At 50.5% G+C, this 27,970-nt stretch overlaps 2 protein-coding genes across 2 annotated transcripts in view; both read left to right on the forward strand.

Moving 5' to 3' along the window:
- Window positions 1-27,191, forward strand: part of FRS3 (fibroblast growth factor receptor substrate 3) — a 165,607-nt gene extending 138,416 nt beyond the window's left edge. Inside the window, exons 6-8 of the mRNA XM_069633031.1 lie at window positions 12,397-12,558; window positions 14,681-14,838; window positions 16,278-27,191. Of these exons, the coding sequence (XP_069489132.1) occupies window positions 12,397-12,558; window positions 14,681-14,838; window positions 16,278-17,246 (1,289 nt within the window). The 3' untranslated portion in view covers window positions 17,247-27,191. The remainder of the gene's footprint in view (window positions 1-12,396; window positions 12,559-14,680; window positions 14,839-16,277) is intronic.
- LOC138520749 (gastricsin-like) overlaps window positions 12,473-27,970 on the forward strand; it is a 112,332-nt gene continuing 96,834 nt past the window's right edge. The window contains exon 1 of the mRNA XM_069633033.1: window positions 12,473-12,558. The gene's annotated coding sequence lies outside the window, so the exon portion shown is untranslated. The remainder of the gene's footprint in view (window positions 12,559-27,970) is intronic.

Genomic DNA, 27,970 nt, shown 5'->3' on the forward strand with positions numbered 1-27,970 from the left:
CTCAGAAAAACTCTGCAACGACCTGGCAGACCACTTCAAAAAAGAAATCAATGACATCCGACAAACCATACAAAAGCGACCAACCAACCACAACACACAACCCAACGGACCTAACACGGAACCAAAGCACAAACTCCAAAGCTTCCCTGAAATATCAGCAGAGGCATTTGCAATGCTGGTAAAACGAAGCAAGAAAGCGGGATCACCCATGGACCCCTGTCCCCAGACATATACAAATCAATCCTCGCGCAAGGATCACCAGCAGAACTCTACAGAAACCTCCTAAATCTTTCACTATCAACAGGGACTGTACGAAGATCTTCAAATCAGCATACATCAGGCCACTCTAAAAAAAAAAAAAACACAAATGACGTAGATGACCTTTCCAACTACAGGCCGATCTCTAACATCCCCTACCCAGCAAAATCTCTAGAAACCTACGTATATAAACTAACCTAAGAACACGTAGAAAAACACCACCTGCTGGACCAAGCTCAAATCGGTTTCAGACCAGCAAGAGGAACAGAAACAGCATTACTGTCCATCTGGGACGATCTCAAAACTAACGCAGACTCAAACACTACCTCAGCCCTTATTCTGCTCGACCTCTCCGCAGCCTTTGACACAGTTACCCACACACCCTGACCAAAAGACTAGAAGGCATAGGCATAACAGACACAGCACTAAGCTGGACCAAATCATTCCTAGCAGACAGAACAGAAACGGTATGGATAAAACCTTTTAAATCAACCCCACGAGTTAACGACTGCGGAGTCCCACAAGGATCCTCACTATCTCCACTATATTTCAACATCTATCAGACTCCGGTCATCAGAATCTTCAAAAAATACAACATTACATGTTACAATTATGCAGATGACACTCAGATCATCTACAAAATCAAAGACACCGATGCCGACCACTCAACCCTAACCGACTGTCTAAAAGAAGTCTTCAACTGGATGGATGCCAACAACGTGAAAATCAACCCAGGAAAGACAGAAATCATGATCATATCCAAAGACCAAGAGAACGAAACTACCATCCCATGGCCCACGAAAATGGGAAACGCACTAACACCATCGAAGGTAGTAAAAAATCTGGGAGTCCTAATGGACAACACCCTAACCCTGGAACCACAAATAAATGCAACAGTGAAGAGATGCTATTTCCTCCTCCACACGGCGAGAAGAATTCTACCTTTCCTCTCCTTCACGCACAAAACACTCACTATTGTCGCCCTAATAATGTCAAAAATCGACTACGCAAACAGCCTCTACCTCGGAATACCTCTTGAAGAAACTGCAACGGATCCAAAACGCAGCAGCAAGACTACTCCTCAAACTATCCAGAAGAGAACACATCACTCCAGCGCTAAAAACACTACACTAGCTCCCAGTAAAACATTGCATCACCTTCAAAACAATGTGCATAACGCACAGGGCAATCAGCGGACAAGGGGCAGAATTCCTACAAAAGAAAATAACAGTCTACAAGCCAACGAGACCCCTCCGATCAAGCAACAAAATCTGCCTGGAACTCAAACTATGCCTTAAGAAAAAACTTGGAGGCACCTCCTTCTACCACTTAGCCGCAAAAACCTGGAACAACATCCCAAAAGAAATAGAAAACACTGAAGATCACCTAAAATTCAGGAAATCACTAAAAACCTGGCTCTTCAACACCACAGACTAAATCTGGAAACCAAAACCAAAAAAGGGTGACTAAACCGGAAAGGAGACAGACATCCCTGACCGAGAGGGTAACTCACACGACACCTGGACGGGTGACACCGGACAGACTGGAACGCAGACGGCGCGCACGGAGACTGAGTCAACTACCCCAGACAATCTCACCAACACCTCGCCTGCCCTTAGTTACCGCCAGGTACCATAGTGGTATGGAATTGACGAGATATTGACAATCACCACACTACCTAAGAGGTTGACATTGGCAGATGCACTTCCCACAGGAGTATTAAAGGAGAATAAGGGGAGCACTGAGAGAGCATGTTAGAGGTGGGGGCCTGAAGAGTAAGGAACCTTATATGCCAGTCGGACCCAAATCTGGACAGAGCTGCATCAGGGGAGACCACGCAAACCGAGCGCCTCAACTCAGGATAGAGACGCAAACTAACCAACCCTACTAACAATTTCCCTTTCTGCATACACCTCTCAAACTCCAAACCAAACCTACAGCACAACAAACCGCACAAACTTCACTACACTGCAACAACGAAACAAAAACACACAGTCGTGCACAACAGTACACGACGTCTACCGGCCGCAAACACCCCAGGCCCAGCCAACGGACCCACCGGCTGAGGCTGCCAACAGCACATCACTGCTCTCTTGCACTTTCCTGCTTCATCCAACTAACTCATCCTCCCCTCCTTTTTCAGAACCGCCAGAGCGCCAGGGGACCACTCCGGTGGTGATAGTGCGCGATACAAATGTCCTTTAACATTAACATGATTAGAAGGGGTTAACATTCACCTTTTAATAAAATCATAGAATGATTGTTGTGCGATGTACACTGTCCAATTTACACGATAAAATACATTTCGAGGGGATTGGGTCCTCCGACGTATTCCATATCTATGACAGTAATCACCACAGCTGTGCTGCTTCGAAAAACTTTTTCGGCGTCTGCGTCCTGCGTCGATGACGTCGATGCGCCGCCGTCGAGGACCTCCTCCGACGTCCGACGTCATCCGATGTGATAAGTAGGACGCACGACGCCAGTAGCCTCAGTTCCGTTTTTTCCGCGAACGTGTTGCTTCGTGTTTCTCGGTTCTAGCCTCGACTCTTTGGAGTTCTGTTCTTTCTGGTTCTTCGAGCCTGTTCGTTTGTGAATATTCCTTCGCAGCGATGTCTTCCACTTCGTCTTCAACCCCGCGTCCGGGCTTCAAGAAGTGCGGGGTGTGTGGGTCCAAGATGTCGGTGACTGACTCGCACGACGCCTGCCTCTGGTGCCTCGGGGAGGCCCACGACACGGATGACTGTGTCGACTGCCTGTCGCTCACTTCCAAGGCCTTACGCGAACGTAAGAAGAAATTGTCGGTAGGTCGGGTGTCCAAGCCCCGGAAGTCGAAGTCGGCGGGGCTTTCGACGGATGATTCGAGGGGTGACTCTCCGCGTCATCGTCGGAGGTCTCGTCGGTCTTCTTCTAGGAGTCGGTCTCGCCACTCCTCTGCCTCTTCGAGGCGTTCTCGGAAGCGCCGTCACCGGTCGCCTTCCAGGTCCTCTTCCGAGGACTCTGCCCGGCACGTCGGTTATCCCACCAGCCGTGCGACGCCGGAGGAATGGGCTTCCTTCGGGAAGAAAATGTTGGCGATTCTTGAGTCGCAGGGTACTCAACCGTCCGCGCCCCCGAGTGGGGTCGGCCGTGTGAGGTCGAGAGACGCCGCTCGCAAGAGTGGTCGGCACGAGTCACGGGAGAGGTCCCGTTCGGACAAGGAGGCTCGTTCTCGCCGTACCCGTTCCAGGTCCCGGTCCTCGACGCGATCGAGACCGTGTGCACCTGTGATGTCTTCGAGGAAGACATCGACGTCTGAGGCGTCGAGGGCGTCGACAGGCTTTCTCGAGGCTCCGGCTCCGAGGAAGTCGTCGAAGCCGTCGACGTTCAGGTCGTCGAGGGACACGCTCGGGGCTCCGGCTTCGAGGGCTGTGTCGACGCCGCCGATATTGGAGGCGCTGCATCTGACGTCGACGCCGATTTCCTCGACGTCGACGCCGATCCTCTCGGCGCCGTTGCCGGTTTTCTCGACGGCGGCGCCGATTCGCTCGACGCCATCGACGCCTTTCGTGTCGGAGGTGCCCCGTGTCTCGGGTGTACCCCCTAGGAAGGCTCTGGCTAAGAGCAGGCACTCTCAGGTGCCTTTCCACCTCTTGGATTATATTTCGGAGGCGGATGAGGATTCGGTTGGCCTGGTTCCTGATCAGGTGCCGGATGACATTGTCTCGGGCCATAGTCAATTTGACGATTTGAGGCAGTCGCTGCATGATGCTAGTGGTCTGGACACCTCTCCGGAGGTGGAATTTGGTCGGCCTGAGCCTGGCTCCCATGCCGATTCCTCATACCGGCGCCTTATGGCTAGGGTGTCTGAGTATCTGGGATGGTCTGCTCCCCCAGGGGAGTTTGTGCAGGATGATCTGACGGACATCCTTGATGTTGGTCCCCCATCTGACCCGGTTCTGCCATTCCATATGGCTTTACAGCGTAGGGTGGCGGCGGCTTGGACTGCTCCGGAGAGTCTCCCGGCAGTGGGCAGATCCTTGTCGCGGAAATACCGTCCAGCCAGTGGCGACCCCTGCTACTTGACCAGGCACCCCACTCCGGAAAGTTTGGTGGTGCAGGCGGCCACGGCCCCGGCAAAGCAGGCGTCGTACCCTACCATCCCTCCTGATAGGGACGACAAACGTTTTGATGGCTGGGCGAAGAAGGTGTTTTCTTCTGGTGGTATGGCGCTTCAGGCGGCCAACTCCATTTGTGCCTTGTCACGTTTCACGCACACTCTGTGGAACTGTGTTGCGTTAGCGGCTGAACATATTCCCGAAGGGGACGAACGGGTTGGTTTCCTTGCTTTGGTCCAGGATGGTAAGGATGCCATGTGTGAGTCCGTTCAGTCGGGTTTGGACTTAGCTGAATGCGTCAGTAGGTCCATGGCGGCGAGCACCGTGATACGCAGGTTTGCGTGGTTGCGGAAGTCGGGGTTTGCTCCTGATGTGCAGTCCCGGCTCCTCAACATGCCCTTTGATGGTGAACATCTTTTTGGCAGCAAGGCTGACGAGAGCCTTGAGAGGTTGCAGACCTCAAAAGCTGCAGCGAAGTCGTTGGGCGCTGCAGTTCGCCAACCTCCGCCTTTTCGTCCTAGGGGACAGCAGTGGAGGGGTGGCTCCTTTCGCTATTACTCGTCCTTTGGTAGAGCGAGAGGAGCTGGCAGTCAAAGGGGCCAACGCAGGGGTACCAGAGGTGGACGACAGGGTACCCGTGGTGCCAAGGCCGCTCGGGCAGTTGCCTCTTTGCCCTCGGGTAACGCCGCAGCCGCTCCTACTCAGTCATGAGGCCTTGTCCCATGGTTCGCCGGTTGGGGGAAGGCTGGCGCAGCATCTTGTAGAGTGGCGTGCCATTACTTCGGATGTGTGGGTTCTGGAGATCATAACCCACGGCTACTGTCTTCCCTTTCGGCACAGGCCTCGCGACAATCCACCGGGGAACCTCTCTTTGAAGTTTCCGGATCCGCTCCTTGCGCAGGAAATTCAAGCCCTGCTGGAGAAAGGCGCCATAGAACTGGTGCCTGTAGCGGAGAGGAACAAGGGATGGTATTCCCCTTATTTTTTGATTTCCAAGAAAGACGGGGGATTGAGACCCATCATGGACTTGCGCGGTTTGAACAAACTCCTCAGGAAGGACAAGTTCAAGATGGTTACTCTCTCTCAAGTCCTCCAGGCCCTTCAGCTTCAGGACTGGTTGGTGTCACTCGACCTCAAGGATGCTTACTTCCATGTGCCGATCCATCCCAAGCACAAGAAGTACCTGAGGTTCGCGGTTGGCGACTCGCACTTTCAGTTTCGGGTCCTGCCGTTCGGTTTGACCTCCGCCCCGAGGGTTTTCACCAAGCTCATGGTGGTGGTGGCAGCGCATCTCAGGCAAGGGGGGATTCACGTCTACCCCTACCTGGACGATTGGTTGATCAGGGGGAGCTCTCCCGAGCAGGTCCTGGATCATCTGTCCGTCGCCTGCCACTCCCTTCACGGGCTGGGCTTCTCCCTCAATTTAAAGAAGTCCCATTTGACGCCAACGCAGAGGCTCCAGTACATCGGAGCAGTGCTCGACACTTCCCTGGGGCAGTGTTTTCCTCCCCAGGTGCGGGCTCTTCACATTCAGCAGATGGTGCGCAAGTTTCAGCATGCCCAGACGCTCCCAGCGTTCGAGTTCTTGAGGTTGCTCGGCCTCATGGCATCCTGCATTCTTCTGGTGCCAGAGGCTCGCCTGCGAATGAGATCTTTGCAGTGGGCACTCAAGATGCAATGGTCGCAGTCCTCCGGCAGGATGTCGGACCCGATTCGGGTGCCGCCCTCGGTCGCCCGGGACCTTCTGTGGTGGGCCGTCGAAGGCAACTTGATGAAGGGGGCTCCGTTTTGGCTTCCCTGGCCGGAGGTGACGATCGTGTCGGATGCATCCCTCACGGGATGGGGAGCTCATGCCAACGGGCTGACAGTCAGCGGTCGTTGGTCTCCGTCGGAGTCCAGACTCCATATCAATCTGTTGGAGCTGAGGGCCGTCAGGCTAGCCCTGAAGGCTTTTCTGCCGACTGTGCGAGGGAAGAGTGTCCTGATCCTGACGGACAACACGGTGGCCATGCACTACCTCAACAAAAAGGGGGGGGCAGGGTCACTTCCTCTGTGCAGGGAGGCGATGCAGCTCGAGTTCTGGGCCATCCAGCAGGAAGTTTCGATCTCGGCAGTTCATCTGGCCGGAGTCGAGAACGTGACGGCGGACGCTCTGAGCAGGCAGAGCACGATCTCTCACGAGTGGGAGTTGGCTCAGGAGATTCTCCTGGAGATCTTCGCCCTTTGGGGGACCCCTCAAGTGGATCTCTTTGCCTCCAGTGTCAACCGGAAGTGCGAAAGGTTTTGCTCGCGGGAATTTCCTCCAAAAGGAGCCTTAGGAGACGCGTTCGTGGTGGAGTGGTCGTTCCCGCTGCTGTACGCGTTTCCTCCGGTCCCCGTCATCCCGCAAGTGCTGCGGAGGTTACGGAAGTTCGGTTCCCGGATGATCCTCATTGCTCCGGTGTGGGCTCGGAGGACGTGGTACCCGGACCTTCTCGACTTGTCCATCTGCCCTCCACGTCGTCTTCCCTACCGAGACGATCTGCTCTCACGGGAGGGGGGTCAGGTTCTCCATCCAGAGGTCGGTTCCCTCAACCTTCACGCTTGGCTTCTGAAAGGTTGAGGTATAAGGATTGGGACCTCCCTGAAGACGTGATGGAGGTGTTGCTTTCGGCCCGAAGGCCCGCAACTAAGTCTCTGTACCGTTGCCGTTGGCGTAAGTTCTGCGACTGGTGCAGAGTTCAGAATGTGGATCCTTTTGCATGTGACATCCCCATGGTTCTGTCCTTTTTGCTTTCTTTGGCCCACAGGGGCTTGCAAGTGGGTACCGTTAAGGGTTACCTGGCGGCGCTGTCCATATTTAAGCGCTCATCTGAAGAATGTTCTTACTTTAAAATCCCTTTAATTTCACAGTTTCTGAAAGGGCTCACTAATGTGTTCCCTCCGTCGCCTTTCCTGGTGCCCGGTTGGGATTTGAACCTTGTTCTTAGGTTTCTTATGGGTGCTCCGTTTGAGCCGTTACATTCTTGCCCTTTGAGGCTGTTGACTTTGAAATCTGTGTTTTTAGTTGCGGTTACTTCCGCTCGCAGAGTGAGTGAGTTACAGGCACTTTCTGTTAAGCCACCCTTCACTGTATTTCACAAGGACAGGGTTGTCCTTCGAGTTCGTCCTTCTTTTCTTCCGAAGGTAGTGACGGAATTTCATTTGGCCCAGAAGATTGTTCTTCCGGCATTCTATCCTCCTCCGCATCCTGGTAAGGAAGAGGAGAGGCTCCATAGGCTTGATCCTAGGAGAGCTTTGAGCTTTTATGTTTCTCGCATGTCCCGGGTCAGAGTGGACGATCAACTCTTTATTGGTTACGCTGGTAAGCGCTTGGGGCAAGCTGTGACGAAACAGACTTTGTCCCGCTGGATTATTTTGGCCATCTCGGAGTGTTACCGCTTGGCGGGCAAGGACCCTCCGGCTGGCTTGCGGGCCCATTCTACCAGGGGCTTGGCTGCATCTACTGCCCTGCAGAGGGGTGTTCCTATTCGCAACATCTGTGATGCTGCCACCTGGGCTTCAGTGCATACATTTGTGCGGCATTATTCCCTCGATTCCATCAGAGGGCAGGATCTGGCCTTTGGCAAGGCGGTCCTTTGCTCTGCTATTTGATTGGCTATTCTAAATTTTGTTTCTAAATTCTTTCCCTCCTCCTTGATTTGGTACTGCTTTGGGAGTCTGTCATAGATATGGAATACGTCGGAGGACCCAATCCCCTCGAAGAACAAGTTACTTTCTTACCTGGTAACGTTCTTTCGATGGGATGGTCCGACGACGTATTCCATATCGCTCCCGCCCTGCCTTCCCCGCTGCAGAATTTCTGTTGCGTTTGCAGCTTACGTTCCGCAAGGCTTTGTGTCGGACTGGCAGTTGACTATTGTCACACGTTCTGGGGGAAAAAACTACAACTGAGGCTACTGGCGTCGTGCGTCCTACTTATCACATCGGATGACGTCGGACGTCGGAGGAGGTCCTCGACGGCGGCGCATCGACGTCATCGACGCAGGACGCAGACGCCGAAAAAGTTTCCGAAGCAGCACAGCTGTGGTGATTACTGTCATAGATATGGAATACGTCGTCGGACCATCCCATCGAAAGAACGTTACCAGGTAAGAAAGTAACTTGTTCTTCTCCCATTTGAAAAGCAGTGTGCAGTTTCCCTACTCATTTGCTTAGACCCCCCACCTTTTCTTAAGTTTCACTCTTCTGTTCAGGCATATGACATTAAGAGAGGGATCTGTGTTTAGATTTCGCCTCCCCTTCAAGGGCTAATGGCCACTAATGGATTTTCTTTATGGGCCTTGTGCTGCAGAACAGACCCAACCTTATCTGGTTTTAACCGTATTTCCCATCTAAGAGTATATTATTTCTTGTATTTGGGTCTGGAGTGAGGTGACGGTGTGAACCCCTGCCTAGGTTTGTAACGGGCGGTGTCTGTACACATTCCACTCTGGGACGGAGTGTGGTGGTGGTAAATGGGCCTGTCATCAGGGGCTATGTGTGGTGTGTGCGTGCACGCCGGTGTGTCTGTAAGTCTCTGTGTGTCTCTCCACTCCCTAGTCTGGGGCTGGACACATAGCAAAGTTGAGTGCTGGATGAAGGTGGGGTGCACACCATTGTAAAGAAGACATACCTGCTTTGAGAGTGAGGTGACTTTACTGTAACCCATTGAAGGCTCCTGGGTGTGGACTGAGGTGTTTAAGATATACCTACAGTAAAGGTTCACTGCATGAGAGTAACGTCTGGTACATTCCTCAGTCCACCGCTGTTTGGAGACCCTGGTGGATACGCACCCAAGTGATGTTTGCAGTACACCGGGGAGGGTTCCATGGTTTGGGACTGAGGCATATGACTTCAAGTACTTGGTTGTAGGTGCTGCCTGATCACAGTCCAGAGATCCTTAACTGAGTAAATGCCTGCATCATACCACTGTGAGGTTTCATGGGTGTAGGTGAACATGATGACACACCACTCATCTTCTATGTACTTTTTGCCAGCTGAAATGTTTCCATCACGGTTAGAAGTGTGACGCATGTTCTCCACTTGTAGGGTTCCAGGGTTACATATAAGAAGTGTAGCTTTCATGTCTGAATCTAGAATCGTCGCAGCTTCTCACGCTTTAAAGGCCATAACTGGGACTAGAATCCCAAATAGCCATACCCTCCTAAACCCTGACTGGGACAAGAATCCCAAATAACCATGTCCTCCTAGGCCCTGACTGGGACTAGAATCCCAAATAACCATGTCCTCAAAAACCATGACTGGGAACTAGAATCTCAAATACCCCTGTCCTCCTAGGCCCTGACGGGAACTAGAATCCCAAATTTCCATGTCCTCCTAGGCCTTGACTGGCACTAGAATCCCAAATAACCATGTCCTCCTAGGCCCTGACGGGATCTAGAATCCCAAATGCCCATGTCCTCCTAGGCCCCAATGATAACTAGAATCCCAAATAACCATGTCCTCCTAGGCCCTGACGGGAACTAGAATCCCAAATAACCATGTCCTCCTAGGCCCTGACGGGATCTAGAATCCCAAATGCCCATGTCCTCCTAGTCCGAATGATAACTAGAATCCCAAATAACCATGTCCTCCTAGGCCCTGACGGGAACTAGAATCCCAAATAACCATACCCTCCTAGGCCCTGGCTGGGATAAGAATCACACATACCCATGTCCTCCTAGGCCCTGAATGGGGCTAGAATCCAAAATACCCATGTCCTCCTAGGCACTGACAGGAACTAGAATCTCAAATACCCCTGTCCTCCAAGGCCCTGACGTGAACTAGAATCCCACATACCCATGTCCTCCGAGACCCTGGTGGGAACTAGAATCCCAAAGAACCATGCCCTCCTAGGCCCTGACGGGAACTATAATCCCAAATAACCATGCCCTCCTAGGCCCTGACAGGAACTAGAATCCCAAATACCCATGCCCTCCTAGACCCTGATGGAAACTAGAATTCCAAATAAACATGCCCTCCTCGGTCCTTGCTGGGACCAGGATCCCAAATAACCATGTCCTCAAAAACCCTGACTGGGACTAGAATCCCAAATAGCCATTCCCTCCTAGGCCCTGGCTGGGATAAGAATCACACATACCCATGTCCTCCTAGGCCCTGACAGGAACTAGAATGCCAACTCACCATGCCCTCCCAAACCCTTACTGGGACAAGAATCCCATATAACCATGTCCTCCTAGGCCCTGACGGGAACTAGAATCCCAAATAACCATATCCTCCTAGGCCCTGGCGGGAGCCAGAATCCCTGATACTAATGTCCTCCTAGGCCCTGACGGGAACTAGAATCCCAACTAACCATGCCCTCCTAAACCCTTACTGGGACAAGAAACCCATATAACCATGTCCTCCTAGGCCCCAACGGTAACTAGAATCCCAAATAACTGTGTCCTCCTAGGCTCTGATGGGAACTAGAATCCCAAATACCCATGCCCTCCTAGGCACTGACGGGAACTAGAATCTCAACTAACCATGCCCTCCTAAACCCTTACTGGGACAAGAATCCCATATAACCATGTCCTCCTAGGCCCTGACGGGAACTAGAATCCCAAATAACCATACCCTCCTGGGCCCTGGCTGGGATAAGAATCACACATACCCATGTCCTCCTAGGCCCTGAATGGGGCTAGAATCCAAAATACCCATGTCCTCCTAGGCCCTGGTGGGAACTAGAATCCCAACTAATCATGCCCTCCTAGGCCCTGATGGGATCTAGAATCCCAAATAACCATGTCCTCCTAGGCCCTGACGGGAACTAGAATCCCAAATAACCATACCCTCCTGGGCCCTGGCTGGGATAAGAATCACACATACCCATGTCCTCCTAGGCCCTGAATGGGGCTAGAATCCCACATACCCATGTCCTCCGAGACCCTGGTGGGAACTAGAATCCCAAATAACCATACCCTCCTGGGCCCTGGCTGGGATAAGAATCACACATACCCATGTCCTCCTAGGCCCTGATGGGATCTAGAATCCCAAATAACCATGTCCTCAAAAACCATGACTGGGAACTAGAATCTCAAATACCCCTGTCCTCCTAGGCCCTGACGGGAACTAGAATCCCACATACCCATGTCCTCCGAGACCCTAGTGGGAACTAGAATCCCAACTAACCATGCCCTCCTAGGCCCTGACTGGGACTAGAATCCCAAATAACCCTGCCCTCCTAGGTCCTGACTGGGACTAGAATCCCAAATACCCCTGTCCTCCTAGGCCCTGACGGGAACTAGAATCCCACATACCCATGTCCTCCGAGACCCTGTTGGGAACTAGAATCCCAACTAACCATGCCCTCCTAGGCCCTGACGGAATCTAGAATCCCAAATGACCATGTCCTCCTAGGCCCTGACTGGGACTAGAATCCCAAATAACCATGTCCTCCTAGGTCCTGACTGGGACTAGAATCCCAAATAACCATGCCCTCCTAGGCCCTGACGGGAACTAGCATCCCAAATAACCATGTGCTCAAAAACCCTGACTGGGAAATAGAATCCCAAATAACCATGCCCTCCTAGGCCCTGACGGGAACTAGAATCCCAACTAACCATGCCCTCCCAGGCCCCGACGGGAACTAGAATCCCAAATAACCATGTTCTCAAAAACCATGACTGGGAACTAGAATCCCAAATAACCATGCCCTCCTAGGCCCTGACGGAATCTAGAATCCCAAATAACCACACCCTAAATAATAATGTCCTCCTAGGCCCTGAGTGTCCTCCAATATGGGACTATGAATACAGAAGGTCCCAGTCATGGTGTTTGCTTCCTGGTAGGGCTGTGTATCCCCTGTCATTGGGGAATGCTGGCCCAGCCGAGGTGTAGCGTCCCTGATTGAGGTGCATTGAACCCCAGTTAGGGTTATATAGCTTACACAGTGTAAGTGAGCCCAGACAGGGATGTACAGTATATGTGAATACTGATTGCTTTGTGCGGGGTCCTGGTGTCCTAGGCCGTCATTATAGCCAGTGGCCTGGTCTGAATGAAACTTTCTCCTCTGTAGGGATCTTTGCCTTCAAGTGCTCACGAGCTGAGGAGATCTTCAACCTGCTGCAGGAGCTCATGCAGTGCAACAGCATCAACGTGGTGGAGGAGCCCGTTATTCTCACCAGGAGCACCCACCCCGGCGAGCTCGAGATGCCCCGCGCGCCGCAGACCTCGAGCAGTAAGTGCCGCCATCTGCCAGGATTCCAAGAGGGCATGTTTTTCACTTTTGGAGTGCAAAAAAGTACTTTTTTGGGGGGCAAATACACCAAATGTAATAAAACTTGACCTATTAGGGCATGGCATGTCTCTGTGCTATGCCCTGCAGGAGCGCTTCACCTATGGCTAAGCATAATATGCCCCTTTTAGTCTTTCCCTCCAGCCCGTTGTCCGCTCTTCTGAACCGTCTCATGCTCCCCACTTTTGTCTTTTTTCTATTGTATATAATGATTTGCAATATGAGGGGGATGCTGGGATGTTAACCCCAGCTCCTCGGGTTCCAGGTGGCATCTCATTCGCAGGAAACCATCATGCCCTCTTTATTATCTGGCAGCACCTGTGTTTAGTTGGCAGAACTGGTGTAGGGTATTACTAGCCTACCCCGATAGCTTTATTTTTGTGTATTGTTGATATTATTTTTTTGTTTTTAGGTGTTTAGTTTATTACACACCTTTCACCTTTCCAAGCATAAAAAATACTGCAATCCACATACAAAAAGAAAAGGTCTCTGCATTAAACGTCTTAACAAGGCTTTAAAAAACTGAAATACTTCAGTTGTTCATATTTTTGTACCTAGGCTGAATTTAGGAGGTCACTTCGCTACTTTCCTCGTTGTTTCTTTAGCCACAATTCAGCGGGAACCAGAAAGTGGAGAGCATTAGGGGCCTCAATGCACCGCCGTGCTTCACGAGACTTGTACGTGAATGTATGCATTGTTAATCCCAGAAAGGAACAGGCACTTTATAAACCTCCTGTAAACCATATGGATAATGTTGTGAGCACTCTGAACTGGACTCCAGAAACCCAGGGAGGGTTTAAATTGGAGGGGTAAGTCAATGAGGTTAAAATATATATCTGTCGGTCACACAGAGACCCTCTCGGTTTGTTTGCGGTATCCTGCACTAATTTCAGTAACTGTTGAAAGAAGTTTGCTTTGGTCCTCTTTGAGCGTTCATCTATTGTGTATACATTTTTCCATTCCCGTGTGGCAAAGAGTGAGGTGGCCTGCTGGATTCTTACTCTAAAGAGTGAGGCGTCCTGCTGGATTCTTACTCTAAAGAGTGAGGCGGCCTGCTGGATTCTTACTCTAAAGAGTGAGGCGGCCTGCTGGATTCTTACTCTAAAGAGTGAGGCGGCCTGCTGGAGAGGCGGCCTGCTGGATTCTTACTCTAAAGAGTGAGGCGGCCTGCTGGATTCTTACTCTAAAGAGTGAGGCGGCCTGCTGGATTCTTACTCTAAAGAGTGAGGCGGCCTGCTGGATTCTTACTCTAAAGAGTGAGGCGGCCTGCTGGATTCTTACTCAAATAGGGAATATTTGTAGTGTAGCAAAGATAGACCTCTGGCAGTTATTAGAATATGACTGGGTTCTTGGATCTTTAAATCTCCCTCCATCTCCTCTGATCCTGCTTATGGAGAATAAAGAACCACACTTCCTCTCCTCACTTTACATTCTCCTATTTCATGACCATTTTTCTATTGTTCCCGCCCCCCCCCCCTTTCTCCTTGCTTCTAGCCTGTTTGGCCTTTCTGCCCTATGCACGAGCTCCCCGCCAGACACCAGATACTCTGTGCCTTTTTTTTCTGGGATTAATTTCAAATCGGTCCTTTCTCTGGCCTGGCCTGGTTCTCCCATTGCCACTTTCTTCAATTCTATGCTTTGGACAAAAATTGTGTGCACAGACTCCAAACTCGAAATACAAAATGTCCTTCTCTTGACAAAAAAAACATTCTCAGGGGAGGTGGCCAATGACACCTGGCGGGAGAACATAAGATCAGGAAGCAGGATACTGGCATCCTATAGTGAGGCAAGGTATGTCGGAATTGTGTGTGGGGCAGCTCTCTGGCTCTGAGGTCTGGCTACTGATGGGCTCATCCCTGCTCTGCCTCTTATTGTAGTGGGATTGCACCCTCTGCTCGACATAGGACAGTGCGTTTTAGCTTGTGTGTCTCATTGTGTAGCTCGTAATTGTGCTGACTTGAATTGTGTGTTTTTTTAAAAATCTTTAGCTGTTAGTAGCTTCCAACTTCAAAGATACTTACTGTTTTTTTCTCTTTTTATCACCCCTTTCACCCAACCGTCCCAGCGATGGGGTACTCCATGGCAGGGTACCCAAATGGATTCCACAGCTTTCCCCGGGAAGGGCCAAACTACCCCGCCTCGCGACACCCGTCCATGGGCAGCCTGAGACACCCCTCAATCGGTGAAGAGTCCACTCACGGCCTCATCACCCCTGAGGAGCAGGTTTGTCACTATTGTTTTGCTGTGCATTCCTAGTCCCTCAGCAGAGAAAAGGCTCGGGGAGGGTGATATGGGAGGTGGGTGACTGCCTCACAGGGCTCGGGCTGGAGTGAGGTTCAGTGTTTGGCAAAGGGGATGAGTGTTAACAGTCGTTGGGTAGGTGGGGGGTGAGTAGAGGAGAAGGGTGGGGGCACTGTGTACCAGGGATATGGGGGTGTGGAAAGTCTGTGCAAGGGCTAAAGTTGTGTGAGGAGGTACAGGGGGAGTGTGCAGTGGTTCAACAGCACGCATTGGTGAAATTGTATCCCTGGGGACGGAGGGGGGGGCGTGTGCGCACGCGCGCCCGCGTGCATGCATGCGTGTGTTTGTGTGTGCGCGTGCCAGCCATGGTGTGAGGGTGGGTATATTGGGGATGAGTTAGTGGCTTGGTGAGGTTAATGTGGGCCGTGGCGTTAGGAGTTTTCCTGAAGCACTGGCCGTCTGACGTGAAGACAGCCTATATCAGAAAATGTTCTTTTTTGGGCCACGCTACCACAAAGAATGCTTGGATTACAAGAAAATAGTTATTTTTTTTACTTCCAATATTTGTGCTTGCTTAAAAATGTAATTCAGGAATGATAACTACATTTTTAATCCAAAGTGATTCTGCTCCCAACTGCCAAGTTCAACAGTTTAAGGAAGTGGCACCTCAAAACGTGTCACAGCTACTCCCTTTCAGAGCACCTTACTTTTGTGAATATCTGTCCAGGATTCTTCATCACTCGAGAAGTGGGGAGTCCTAGCAGGGTGATTCAACACATGTATCTGCCCCCTTAAGTAGTTAGGAACAGCCTGGTTGTGTGAGTGATGGCAATGTTCGACGACTCCTTTGTGAGATAATCATGACGTACATGGGAAAGTCATTTATTCAAGCAGGGACCTGCGTCACACACTACCTTCTCTCTAGGGTGAGCAGGACCCTACCTTCTCCCCAGAGTGTTCATGACGCTACCTTCCCCCGAGGGTGGGCGTGACGCTACCTTCCCCCGAGGGTGGGCGTGACGCTACCTTCCCCCGAGGGTGGGCATGACCCTACCTTCCACCTAGGGTGGGCATGACGCTACCTTCCCCCGAGGGTGGGCATGACCCTACCTTCCCCCTAGGGTGGGCATGACGCTACCTTCTCCCTAGAGTGTTTGATGACGCTACCTTCTCCCTAGGGTGGGCATACCACTCCCTTCCCCCTAGGGTGGGCATGACCCTGCCTTCTCCCTACGGTGGGCATGTTTGGGTCTTCCTCTGGGTTTGACGTGTGTCTGAATGTTCCTTGCATCGTGACCGAGGAAGTGGGCCCAAGTGTGTGCATTCTGAGCCTTCCCTTTCTTGCTGCCTATTAGCCAGTGCAACAGTTGGGCTTTCTCGCCTGTTCTCCTCCCTAACACCTTTCTTCTGTTTCCTCTCAGTGCCACACCTATGTGAACACGGCCAATGTGGAGGATGAGCTGAGGGGACGGCACTGCATGCACTCCCTGCCGGAAGTGCACCCATCTTTCTCCGAGACTCCCAGGCATCGCAGCGGCTCGGGCTGCTCCATGGAGGACCGGAACCCCCAGGTTTACTTGCAGCCGGGTGAAGTCAAGTTTGTGCTGGGCCCAGCCCCTGTTTACAGGCGCGTGCCAGTAAAGGCAGACAGTTTCTGCAGGCATCACCGCGAGTGCGGAGGTCATACGTGTGGTCCGGAGCGTGAGCCGCCCCACAACAACAACAACGAGTGCAAGGAAGAGTGCCGGGCTCCCAAGTATGCCTACGAGAACATCAATGGGATGCCTCCTCCCGGCAGCATGGCTCTCAGGCGCGCAGGTGGGGGCCGATTCAAGCTGACAGGTGATGGACTCGGTTTCAACAGCTGTGCCCACCGGCGAATGGCCCTCCTCCACTACGAGAACCTGCCCTCTTTGCCCCCTGTCTGGGAGTGTCACCCTCTACGGGATGAGGAGGACGAAGAAGATGAGGAAGAGGAGGATTCTGTAGATGCAACGACGCCTTCACTCAATGGCTATCCAGATGACCCTCTCCAGAACTACATGAATGCTGGCAGTGGCGGGCACCATGCCGGCAGGCGCCAAGGCGACATGCCACCGCACAGGAACTGCACGTCCAATGTTTTCAGCTTTGACTTCCGCCAGCCTTGCCCTGAATCCCGCCAGCTGAACTACATACAGGTGGAGCTGGAGAAGAACGACCCACATGGGCGACACCCTCCCCAAATACCCTGCACCCCCATTCCTACTCACACGGCACGCCGTGCAGACTCCTATGCGATCATTGACTTAAAAAAAACAGCTGCCATGTCCAGCCTGCAGAGGGCTCTCCCACGCGATGATGGCACCTCCAGAAAGACCCGGCACAACAGTACAGACTTGCCACTGTGAGCCAAATGCCACAGCCAGCTGCTTCAAGGCACCTCAGCTTGCCGTTTGTCGTCACCTATGGTGTGGCTTTCACACACCCTGCAAATCCTCTGCCCCCTTGACATGAAGCACTTTGCCGTGCCAGGAGTACAGCATGGTGGGAGCAGGCTGCCCACCCAGGACGCGGTGTGCTACCAGTGCACAAGCTTAAGACATTGGATGGTACGGGGAAGGTATGGGGGAAATATTCAGGGCGCCGGGTGGCTTTCTAGCTGCCCAAGACTTCGAATCGGAGGCGCTCACTCTGTGCACGCCTCCTCCCTACATTCCCTTTTTCTGTTACTTTTTTTTTTAGACATTTCCAAAAGGATTTCAAGTTGCTAATTTAATTTATGAATTAATTTATTTTTCTATTTATTATTTTTTATTTTTGTAAAGCATCAGACAGTAAATATTTTTCTGTTTTACTTTTGAAACTTCTTACCCAGTGGAACGGTGCAGTCTCTTTTTAAATACCTTTCCAGAGGTCAGGATGTCCCTGATGGCCTGCATGGGTGTTCCGTGGGGCCAAGGGTGCTGCCTTTTTGAAGGGGTGAGGGTATGGGTCATTCTTGAATGTGGGGACACGTGCTTGTTGGGCTGGTCTAGTAGGTCGAGAGAGCTCAGTCTGCGCCTCTTGGGCTGGTGTGGTACATAGCCTTGGGTTCTGCTGCATGTCCAGGGCCCCTTGTAAATAGCGCATGGGTGTGTATCCATTCCTGTGGAGGTGAGGCCTTCTGGATAGGTGGGCCGCCTATACAGCACACTCCAGCCTGTGTTTCTCGCTCATCCCAGACTAAATGTTTCAGTTTTCCAGACTAATCCTGCAGATTCATGGGCACCTCAACTAGATAACGCGACACAGTTTGTATCCTTGTCTGCCCGCGGGAAGGGGACTGATACTTGGGACACCCCGCTCTTGTATCCTTGTCCTTCTACTTGTCAGTGTTTGTCTGCAGGCGCTTGAAGATCAGTTTGTAGCCACTGGTGGGCAGTAGCTGAAGTGCCCTAGTATCTCCCATTGCGATTGCCCTTGTGAGAGAAGCTGCAGCGTAGGTGGCTGCTTGTGGCTCCATCTGGAGCATCTTTGGGAGCCTGTGTGAACTCCTAATAATCACTAGAGGTGCTGAGGATGGCCTTCAGTATTTAAAGGACAGGGACAGTTGGTCACTCCCTGGAGAGTTCATGCATACCGAGCGAGTGCTCTTTGCCTTCCCTGGAGGATCTTCTCAGTCTACGAGACCGTATATTTGGCCCTGAGCGTTCCGTCGTGGGAGGGCATCTCCTATTTCTTGATTCAACGCTTGTCCAATGTTGACGAGGCAGTTTTAAACAAGCCATGTGGTTTCAAAGTTAATCCAGTCTAGGAATTGGGTGAATGTTGGGGCACTGTCCCCCTCTAGCTCTGCCCTTTAAGGAGCAAAGTTGGCAGAGTTGGTGACTCAACCTTTCTTCTGGAAAACTAACAAGACTTAATTCTGCTGCCTGGATCTAAAGTATGTATATGTTTGTTACTGTTCAGCCAGTTAGTCGTTTGATCTTGGCCTGCCTTAAGTATTTGGTACAAGGATGAATCTGGGCTGGTGGCCATCGTCTTGGCCTTGTCTTTTCTCAGGCCTTGTGTGCCATCATGCAGGTCCCAATAAAGCCCTGTGGCACCACCTTAAAATTCATTTTTCCATGTGCAATCTCGAAGACACTGAATTCCCCTTCAACTCAAGCATGACCATGGTATGTGCAGTGATAGACAGATGTTATCAGTGTTGGGGGCGTGGGTGCTTATAATGCCCATGGCTTTGCACACACTCTGTTATGCACTGTTTGCTGGCCAAAGGTCACTACAGAACATGATGGGCAGGACCCGATTTGCGCTTTCGTCGAATTGCCAAGTTTTTTCAAGTTGGATGTGTCCTTTTGTGAGCTCCCCTTTCTTTTCCAAGAGAGCGTTTCAAGCCCATCCTGGACATCAGCATCTTGTGATCTGAAAGGAGGCGCTGCAGGCCACTGTTTTCCTCTGAGCTCTTACAGGTTTTTACTTGTCCAGCCGTTCTGTTTCTGACTGGTTTCGGGGCTCTTTGCTGCTGAAAACTTTGTGGCCCAGGAATAGTGTGGTCAGAACATCTTTTAACTAAGAACCAGTAAAACATGCAAAGAGCAGACCACGTGTATGATTAGACTGACAGGTGCTGAAAATCACATTCATGGCGTTTCTACTCAATCGCCTTCTATCTGCCGTCTGCGTTCTCTCAGCGGTTTTAAGTAGCTGGGATCAGCATTGCTCTGTGTGCAGTAGTTGGGTAGGAAGTGATGCCAGCTTACACTGGACAAAAGCCTCTACGGTGTTAGAAATCTGACCAGGTGGTCCGTTTTGTCCAGCGCACAGTGCTCGAGAACTGGCAGGTAGGAGAAGCATTGTCTTTCAGCCATTCAAGGGTTCCCAGCTTGGTGGTGCCCACCCTTTAGTACCTGATATGCCCCTTTCCTGCCAACTCTTTCAGATCCCAGACAGATTGTTTTCTGTAGCCACCTGCAACTCCAGACCATGCAAACCAGTGACCTCAGCCAGATATTATTGGGGTGCACTTTTAACAACCTTTAGCAGCAGAACACCTGGATATTTAATAGGGTGAACTTTGACCTCAGCTGGTGCACAGCTGCAGATATTTAATGCGATGGGGTGAACTCTGCCTCCCAAGAAAATCCATGTGTATGGTCCTTTCTTAAAACATAATATACTAGCTGTATTTCCTGAGGGCATTTTGTTTATGAAGTTGTAAGCAATTTTGAGGCTAGACCATTTATCACCTCTAGAGCTGAAGTGTATCCAGTAATCCAGATTGTGCACCGCTTTGGATGCTGCTGACCAGTCATGTCTAACCGGCTTCGATGGCGTGTCCATGGTGATTGGAGTCAACTCAGCCCCAAATTGTCTTACTCAAGCCTCTTCCAGTTGCATTGGAGATGTCGCCTTCAATGCAGAGGTGCTCTTGCAAATGTAGTCTAGGATGCAGAGAATGTGAAACACTCCCCGGACAACGCCCGTCTTTCTGTGAACAGCGACGAATGATCCGGACCCAGGATACTCCAATGCCGTCGGGAGAACCTCAGACCTGAAGGACCTTGGAAAAATCCAGGCACTCGGTGATGGTTGCCTCAGAGCAAATATTGAGTAAATTTCTCTTCTTAATAATTTGAGAACAGTGGCTGTGACATCGATGAACGCAATGAATCAAACAGAATGTGGTGCAAATGATGGGCCATGGATGTCCATGATCTGTCCTCAATGATTCCGGTCTCAATGCTGAGGGGCCACAAAAAGATCAAAGGAGCTTTCACTGCCAAAAAGGTGCCACTGAAGAACTCATTGGTGCCGAAAACAATTATGACCTTGACATTTCCAGGTCAAGACGTTTATAGTTTTCTGCAGGCATTGCCTTCAAACTCTGACTTTTCACTGCTGGTAATCCGATGTGTTTTATAGAGGGAAACCTCTTTTCCAAATTCTATTTTATCTAGAATCTGTGCACCTTTTGAGGAACTTGATGGCATATAAATGAGTTCATTGTAGGTTATCAATAACCCATTAGTGACCGAACCGTGTGCCTTAAAACAGTAACATGTATGGTATAACTTCTGAGCGGAAACTACCCAAGATATGATTGCCCCGGATGACGTAGGGGGTATTCTGGGCTTTACACTAGCAGAACCCCACATTTATCCGCTTGACCTTTCCTACTGTGAGTTTTTGCCTGGAGACTCCTCCCACCCCCCCACCTTACGCAAGTCTAAAACGAAATGGGGCACTGCAGCAAGAAGGCCAGATTACCCAAAAGCTCCCTTACAACAAAGAATGCATTGCAGCGATATTGCGCACAGCAGCTGCCGCTCAGAAGGCGCACAGAGAGGTGCATACAGATGTGGTCATAGTTTGCTCCCACACCAAGAGGACAGTCTTTAGCCCTTAAGTCACAAAAGCCGTCCTCGGGGACAAATATGGCTCCAGCCAGAACAATGAAGGAACATTTCATCAAGACATCGGTGCCTGATGCATCCACCAAGGGTTTCTCTTACCAATCCAACCAGAAAATAAAGCTCTAAGAGCTTTCTCTTTCTGAGAAAGTTCTAAGTGTTATTGTTGACCAGGCGTTCGCCGGTTCTGGAGCAAAGAGAATTCATGGCTTCAATCAATCGTCAAGGATTCTTGTAAAGCCCACTGCACCCAAAACACAAATGCCAACCTTTTATGGTTGGCTCACACCAGAACACACATGAATTTCCACATTAGTCCTCTGAATGCATGGCAGGCGTAGCGAACCACCATAGGAGAGAGACACTGTTCATCTGTGCCCAGAGAGGACTGTCTGGCGGGGCCGCCAACATTAGGTGTGCCCGAAGACTCACTATTTCATTAGCAGCAATCCAAGGTTTCACAGCCTCACAGATCAATTTCTGGGTACATAAGTGATTCTGGGGGGGCTATCAAGTTTTCTGCAGAGGAAAGCATCAAAGGTACTTATGGCGAGGAAGGGCAAAATTGTTGATAGAAAATATGGCACTGAAAATACGTTTTATGCCATGACCTCAGTTAAAGCTGTGCCACAAAATAAAATGGCTTCAGCAGCCAGTGGGCACATGGCAGAGTATAGGTGTAGCGGCTGTATTGCAATCCTCCAAGTGTTAGAGCTGACAGAACGTAAAGAAGGGCCACCGTAGAAACATCAAGGGCACACGTAAGATCTGACCCCTGTGGCTGCACTGCTCCAAATACTATCTCTCAGGATTAAGGGTGGTTACGCTGGCTCTCAATCCCCAGAAAACACAGGCACTGCATACAACACTCGGAAGCCTCAGTGAACCCGATCAGAGTTTCTTTTGTGAAAACTTCAGCTGCTCTTTCCATTATTCACTGCAGAAGAACATGCTTCTGCTGGTAGAACCCGTTGCAGGCCTGCATAGGCTTTGCAGCAACTTGCGGCCATTGTTTTGCATAGTGGGAAACATTGAGCCTAAATATGGTCACACAAAGCCAACATGTAGGCACTGTTCCTCAAGGTGCGAAGAGGAGACTTTGTGGAAAGGCTTAAGTGACTGTAGATGACTATAATTGTAATTGTGTTAACAAGGCTCTAAACATGGTTTCTGCCTCTTGTGTGACAATATTTTGCTGACACAGGAAAAAGAAGTGATAAAGAAATGGCCACCAGAGCGAGCAGAAGTGTCAACAGCCCAATCCACGGTGTGGGCAACGGCCCAAGATAATGGAACCCGTAAAGTTCAGCAATGACTGAGTTTATGAAAATGCTCGGAGCGGGGAAACCGTATTGCCAGATAGACCTTTTGCATGATTTGGAAAATGTGTCTCGTCCTCTTTGGTGAGACGAGCAACCGTCTGCATATTATGAAAATACCTGCACTGTCATTCTCATATTAGACTAAAGCCGAAAGGCTCTTGCGTTCGTTTGCATCGGTGCCTGCTTACCAGCAGGCAAAAGACGTAAGAATCTAAGTCCGGCCTGAAAGCCAGCACTTAGGAGGTCCTCAATAGGGTTGAAAGGTGGTCTTTCTGTCAGAGCAGCCCTCAGTAATGAAGGAAGTAAATATTATGTTGACTGCAGCCTAACCAACGCTTATATGGGATGCCATGTTCTTGCCATTTACGGCCTTCCTGGTTGCAAATTCCTCATACAGTGACTGCTTTGGCGCTAGATAAATCCTATCATTCGGTTTCTAAGGAACACACAGTGGTACTAATACCACATCCTTAAAAGGTTTGTGTCAGATTTTAATCTCAGTCAAATGGTTAGACTAAAGGAATCCTACATGGACGGGATACCCTCAAGGCATTAATGAAGTGAACTAATCTCATCCGTGTAATGAAAATATGGGACAGGCCGTGTTGGACCACCTGAACTAGTTAGTAGGAAGCAGCAGTCCCACCCTGTGTGTAACAGGTGGTAAGGGGGTCACAGTGGAGCTGTATACTTTATTTTCAGGCCATATGCAGAGAAGCTACTTGGTATCCAAACATACTTTTACAAAGAAGTAGTTTGCCAAACACATTTGTTCCAGCGAACATCATTGAAAAGAAATCTGAGCAATGTGCAAAGCTGAGTTAATTGTGGAATCAGGATGTACACAATGGAAGGAGTGTGGTTCAAGCCCCCCTGCCATGTGGATTCAGTCTCTAGATGGTAGGATAATGCAGTGTCTATGAACCTGATAACATCAAGCCACCAAACGGTGGTTAAAGCTGGACCGGTTCAGTCTTTCCACAAATATGATCTGTTCTTACGTTGCATTTTTTTATGATGTGCTGCTGGGTTAAGGCGGATTGGCACAGCCTTTCTGATAATTAGACCTGCAATATTCAGATTAGCACAAGTTTTGTATTCACCATCTTTAGCAGATGTGCCAGGGCGCACAAACTCTTCTAAAGCACCAGTAGCAAACATTAAGCATGTCCCCAGTAAATGAATGTTCCTTCTATGAAGGTTTCCAGGCACCCACTAGAATCCAGGCTCCAAAGTAAAATCAGATGGCTCAGACTTGGCGCAGTGTGTTCACATAACCGGTATCCGGGGTCAGAGCGGTTACGCACTTGTTTCAGGAGATGTTCGCTTGCTGGAGCCTCCCCGTTTCCATCCCTAGACCGAGAGAAGTACTGATACGTTGGGTTTTTGGAATACAGATCATTTACGGCCTAAATGCCGTTCTCTCCAGTGGGTGCCTTACTAGCAGCTTGTTGTCTGTGGTTTACACCTGTATTGAATGAGGACGGCAGTAGATTCGACCCCCACGGTGTGTACTAGGATCTGTGCAAGCTCTTCACCCAACCTGTCGCACCCGAGGTCCATCTTTGCCCCCGCTCCAGCACAAGTGTTGATGGCGCTGAACTGTTTATGATCAGCACTTCGGTCCTGATGCAATGATAATTGTTCTTTTATGACGCTCTTAATACCGGGACCAGTTTCTGAGTGCGATCCCAGTATTTGAACCTGTGTTGCCCATGAGCTATCCTCCCGGCCCACAAGACTGTAAATCTGAAACATTATAGCAAGCAGGCGTTCACAGGCTTGGATGTGTCTGGCCTTTCTCTGTCCCTGTGACACTCGCTGGGGCGGGTCAAGGGCCGCTCTTTCTGAATCTGTATCATCCGCATTCTGGCTACTTCTACAGTAGGAGCCACAATGGGTTGCTGCAAAAATCCAGCACTTAGTGCTAATCCCTGAGAGAAGGAGGAACCAGCCTTCAAACAATGTAGGCTTCCAGAGCAAATGTAATGGATGTCCATTAGCTAAAGAGAAGTGACCCTTTAGGGTGAATGCAGCAAAGAGACCAGATTCAAGGCTGGCCAGTGTCATGTCGGTAGCCCCTCACCCTCCCAACTTTTCACACCTTTTTTTTCTATACTTGAAGGACAAGTGCCAAATGTGTGTGGTATTGTGTGTGTGTGGAAGGGCTGGGGCAATGCGCGTGCATCCTGAATGCAGCAGGTACAATGTTTCCTTGTCCTGGAAGGCAGCCAAGAACTCTGTCCTGCCCAACAGCAAGTTCCTCGTCGAGATGGTTCTTAACCCCCCCCGCACCCCTCAAAGCAGTGCCACCTTCTCCCAATCCCCCCCTACTCCTCCTCCCAACCTAGGGTAGCCATCCGTTAGGACTGGATTCCATTGTCCTGATTTGCCGAAGAATGCATTGTGCTGGAGGGAGCCCGAGTGAGCCGGTCTGAACTTTGAACGTAGGGGTTCTGCTCAGTGTAGCGGGTTATTGGTGCATGTGTGTATATACAATGGCCCTTCATGCTTGAAATGGGTGGGACTAGTGCTGGGTGCTCGGAGCGCTTTTACCTCAAATTGAAACCTCAGATTGAATTTCTCACTGTTCCTTTCAACGTTATCTGGACCTAGACCAGTGGTGTGTGCAGCCCTTTTCTGTAAGACCTGCATCCTTTCTCTGGGATTTGTACAAGCCTTGTGTTGTGTTCTGTTTGTGCCGCACTGAGCGTCTCCCCACGTATCATGGGTGGCGGGAACCCAAGCCTAGGAGCTGAGGACCCAGAGACCCTTGGTTGAGGATTGCACTGCTCCTTGAAACACTTCCACAGTGGCACTTTGTGTTTTCTCGCTTGTCTTCTTCGCTCTGAGCAGCTTTTTGGAGGCGGGCTGACTTTGGATGTAACACAAGCGTGGGGCTGGGTGCTGTAGTACCACCATTGCTGCAGCGCCTCCTGAGCCTTCAGCTGCCCTGAGAAGAAGGAATGTTCTAATCTTAGGCTCGGACCATGGGAGCGGAAGGGCTTGTGTCCAACTGTGAACTTCTGTTGTGTTTGGTGCCAGCTATTGCAGACAGGATAACTCCCCAGGGTTCCTTCAGAGAACTATTCCATTTGCCCCACGGGGAGGGTATTTACTGGTCCCTCTCCACATGACTCTTTCACACTGTGATGGAGGATCTGCCTCCATTGCTCACACACCCAGACCTTGCTCTTAGTGATGAGGGGCTCTGTGAATGACACCCACAGGATCCTCTTCACCCCAGCATTCCATGGTCGCCTTCTAATTGGGAGACTCCACGGGAGGGTCTTCCTACTTTCACTCCAAAGCTCCTGTTCTCTGTAACGGAGGGGCTTCTCCTAGAGTGCTCCCTTTGTCCAATACAGGAGGTGTCGATTCCTCTGGCACCACAGCTTTCATTTCATACTTTGGAGGAGGAGCTGCTACTTCCCACGCCAGAGCTCCCGCTATCACACACTGAAGGTTAATGTTTCGATGCTCACATGCCAGACCTCTCTGTTGGACAACTCTGTGTTCACCCAGGTCTTTTTCCTATGCCCAGAGAGGGTTTCCCCACCACAGAATATTCCTGCATTCAGAGAGGGGATATACTCCGAGGGGTCCAGAAACCTATCTATATCCCCTACCCCGATCGCTGCCCCTTCCTGTTTGTCCTCAGTTTTGTTCCCCATATCTGGAGAAAGCTATATTTACCCAGAGATTTCTGTGTGTACTACAGTCCTCTGCCCCACATCCAGAGATTTCTGTGTGCATGAAAAACATCTGCCACACACCCAGAGGTTCCTGTGTGCACTACGACGTCTGCCCCACACCCAGATTGCTGAGTTTACTACAGACCTCTGCCACAAACCCAGAGGTTGCTGTGTGCACTACAGACATCTGCCACACACCCAGAGGTTGCTGTGTGCACTACAGACCTCTGCCCCACACCCAGAGATTGATGTGTGCACTGCAGACCTCTGTCCCACACGCACCTTAGTTTTTGCTCCGGCCTTGTCCAACCCCAGGGAGAGAGATATATTTAACCCAAAGCTTGGTTCCACAGAGTGAGAGTTGTATTTAACTGAGAGATCAGTCCCACAGTGAACACTGCATTTACTCCAGAGCTCTGACCCACACATAGTAAGGTCTTTATTTACTTCACAGCTCTGCCCCACACCCAGAGCGGGATCTATCTATTGTTGAACTCCACCAAACCCAGTGAGGGGCAGTTCCTGCCAGTTTTACAGAGCACTCCTGCTTCGTTGCTGTGAAACGGTTGGATTAATAAATTCATCCTCCATGAAATGCATTCTGAATTATTCAAAAGTAATTGAAATGAGCCGCCTGGGAGTGTCTATTGACTTTAAGCTGCTAGTATCTCGGGCTCTCTTGTACCTTTCAGTGCTTCTGTGTCTTTTGGTGTTGAGTATTTTCCGATACGGGTGGCAGGTGCACTTCCTGCGAGAGCGGTCTCTGATTCACCTATATTTGTTCCATCTTGAGCTCGGTGTCCCGCCCGCGGGTCCTTTATTCATTCCGTACCTCTTTAAATTCCATGGAGATGTAATTAGAGCGATTCCTTGCCAGTGCCCCGCGGCTGGGAATCTGTGATGTCACTGGGGGGTCATTGAAATAAACATCCTATGAGTCACTGTGTTGTGTGGGTCTTTTTGGTCTTGGTTTTTCATCCATGTTTCCTCTGCCTGTATCGGCTCTAGGTGCCTAAAATGGGAACTCTACTGAAGCCAGTAGGAATGCATGATTCATGCGTGTCATGTCACACACCAGCACACCCCTTCCTACATGGGAAACATGGCTGCCTACTGCCAGGGCTTCTACTGTAAACTCAGATTTTTCTTTTTTAATCCTGTATTTATTTGGAAACATAACCAGAGTACATTGGCTTGCAATCGGCATCAAGCCATACGAGATATCACAGATTTAGCAATTCTCTTCGGGATACAGACAATGAATTATCTGATGAACATAGAAGACTGTTCTTACTGGCACATAATAAACAAATACAGTTACAGTGGGCATTCAGACAGTGGGGGGGAAGGTTGGCCAGGTAGGACTTAAATTCGGCCCACACATCGCTGGGACGAAATGTGGAGGCAACCGGGCCATAATACAGCTCCTTTGAGTTTTGGGCCCAGTTGAGTGCTACCAACCATGCCTTGCTATTGGGGGCGGGATGGTGTTCTTCCACCTCTGCAATATACATCTCTTGGCTATCATGTAACCTGTAATTGCGAAAGAACAGAGTCTCTTGTTCGGAAGGCTCTTCCGCACACCAAACAGTACTCCCAGAGGTGAGCGTTCCAAGGCAATGTCCACAATTTTCAACGGAGTGTCTAACACAGAGTCCCAAAACGCCTGCAGGTGACTGCAGGACCAGAACGTGTGCTTATGGTCAGCTTGGGCACAGCG

The sequence above is a fragment of the Ambystoma mexicanum genome, chromosome 13 (genome assembly GCF_040938575.1).
Source record: "Ambystoma mexicanum isolate Mex_15411 chromosome 13, UKY_AmexF1_1, whole genome shotgun sequence".
Classification (NCBI taxonomy): Eukaryota; Metazoa; Chordata; class Amphibia; order Caudata; family Ambystomatidae; genus Ambystoma; species Ambystoma mexicanum.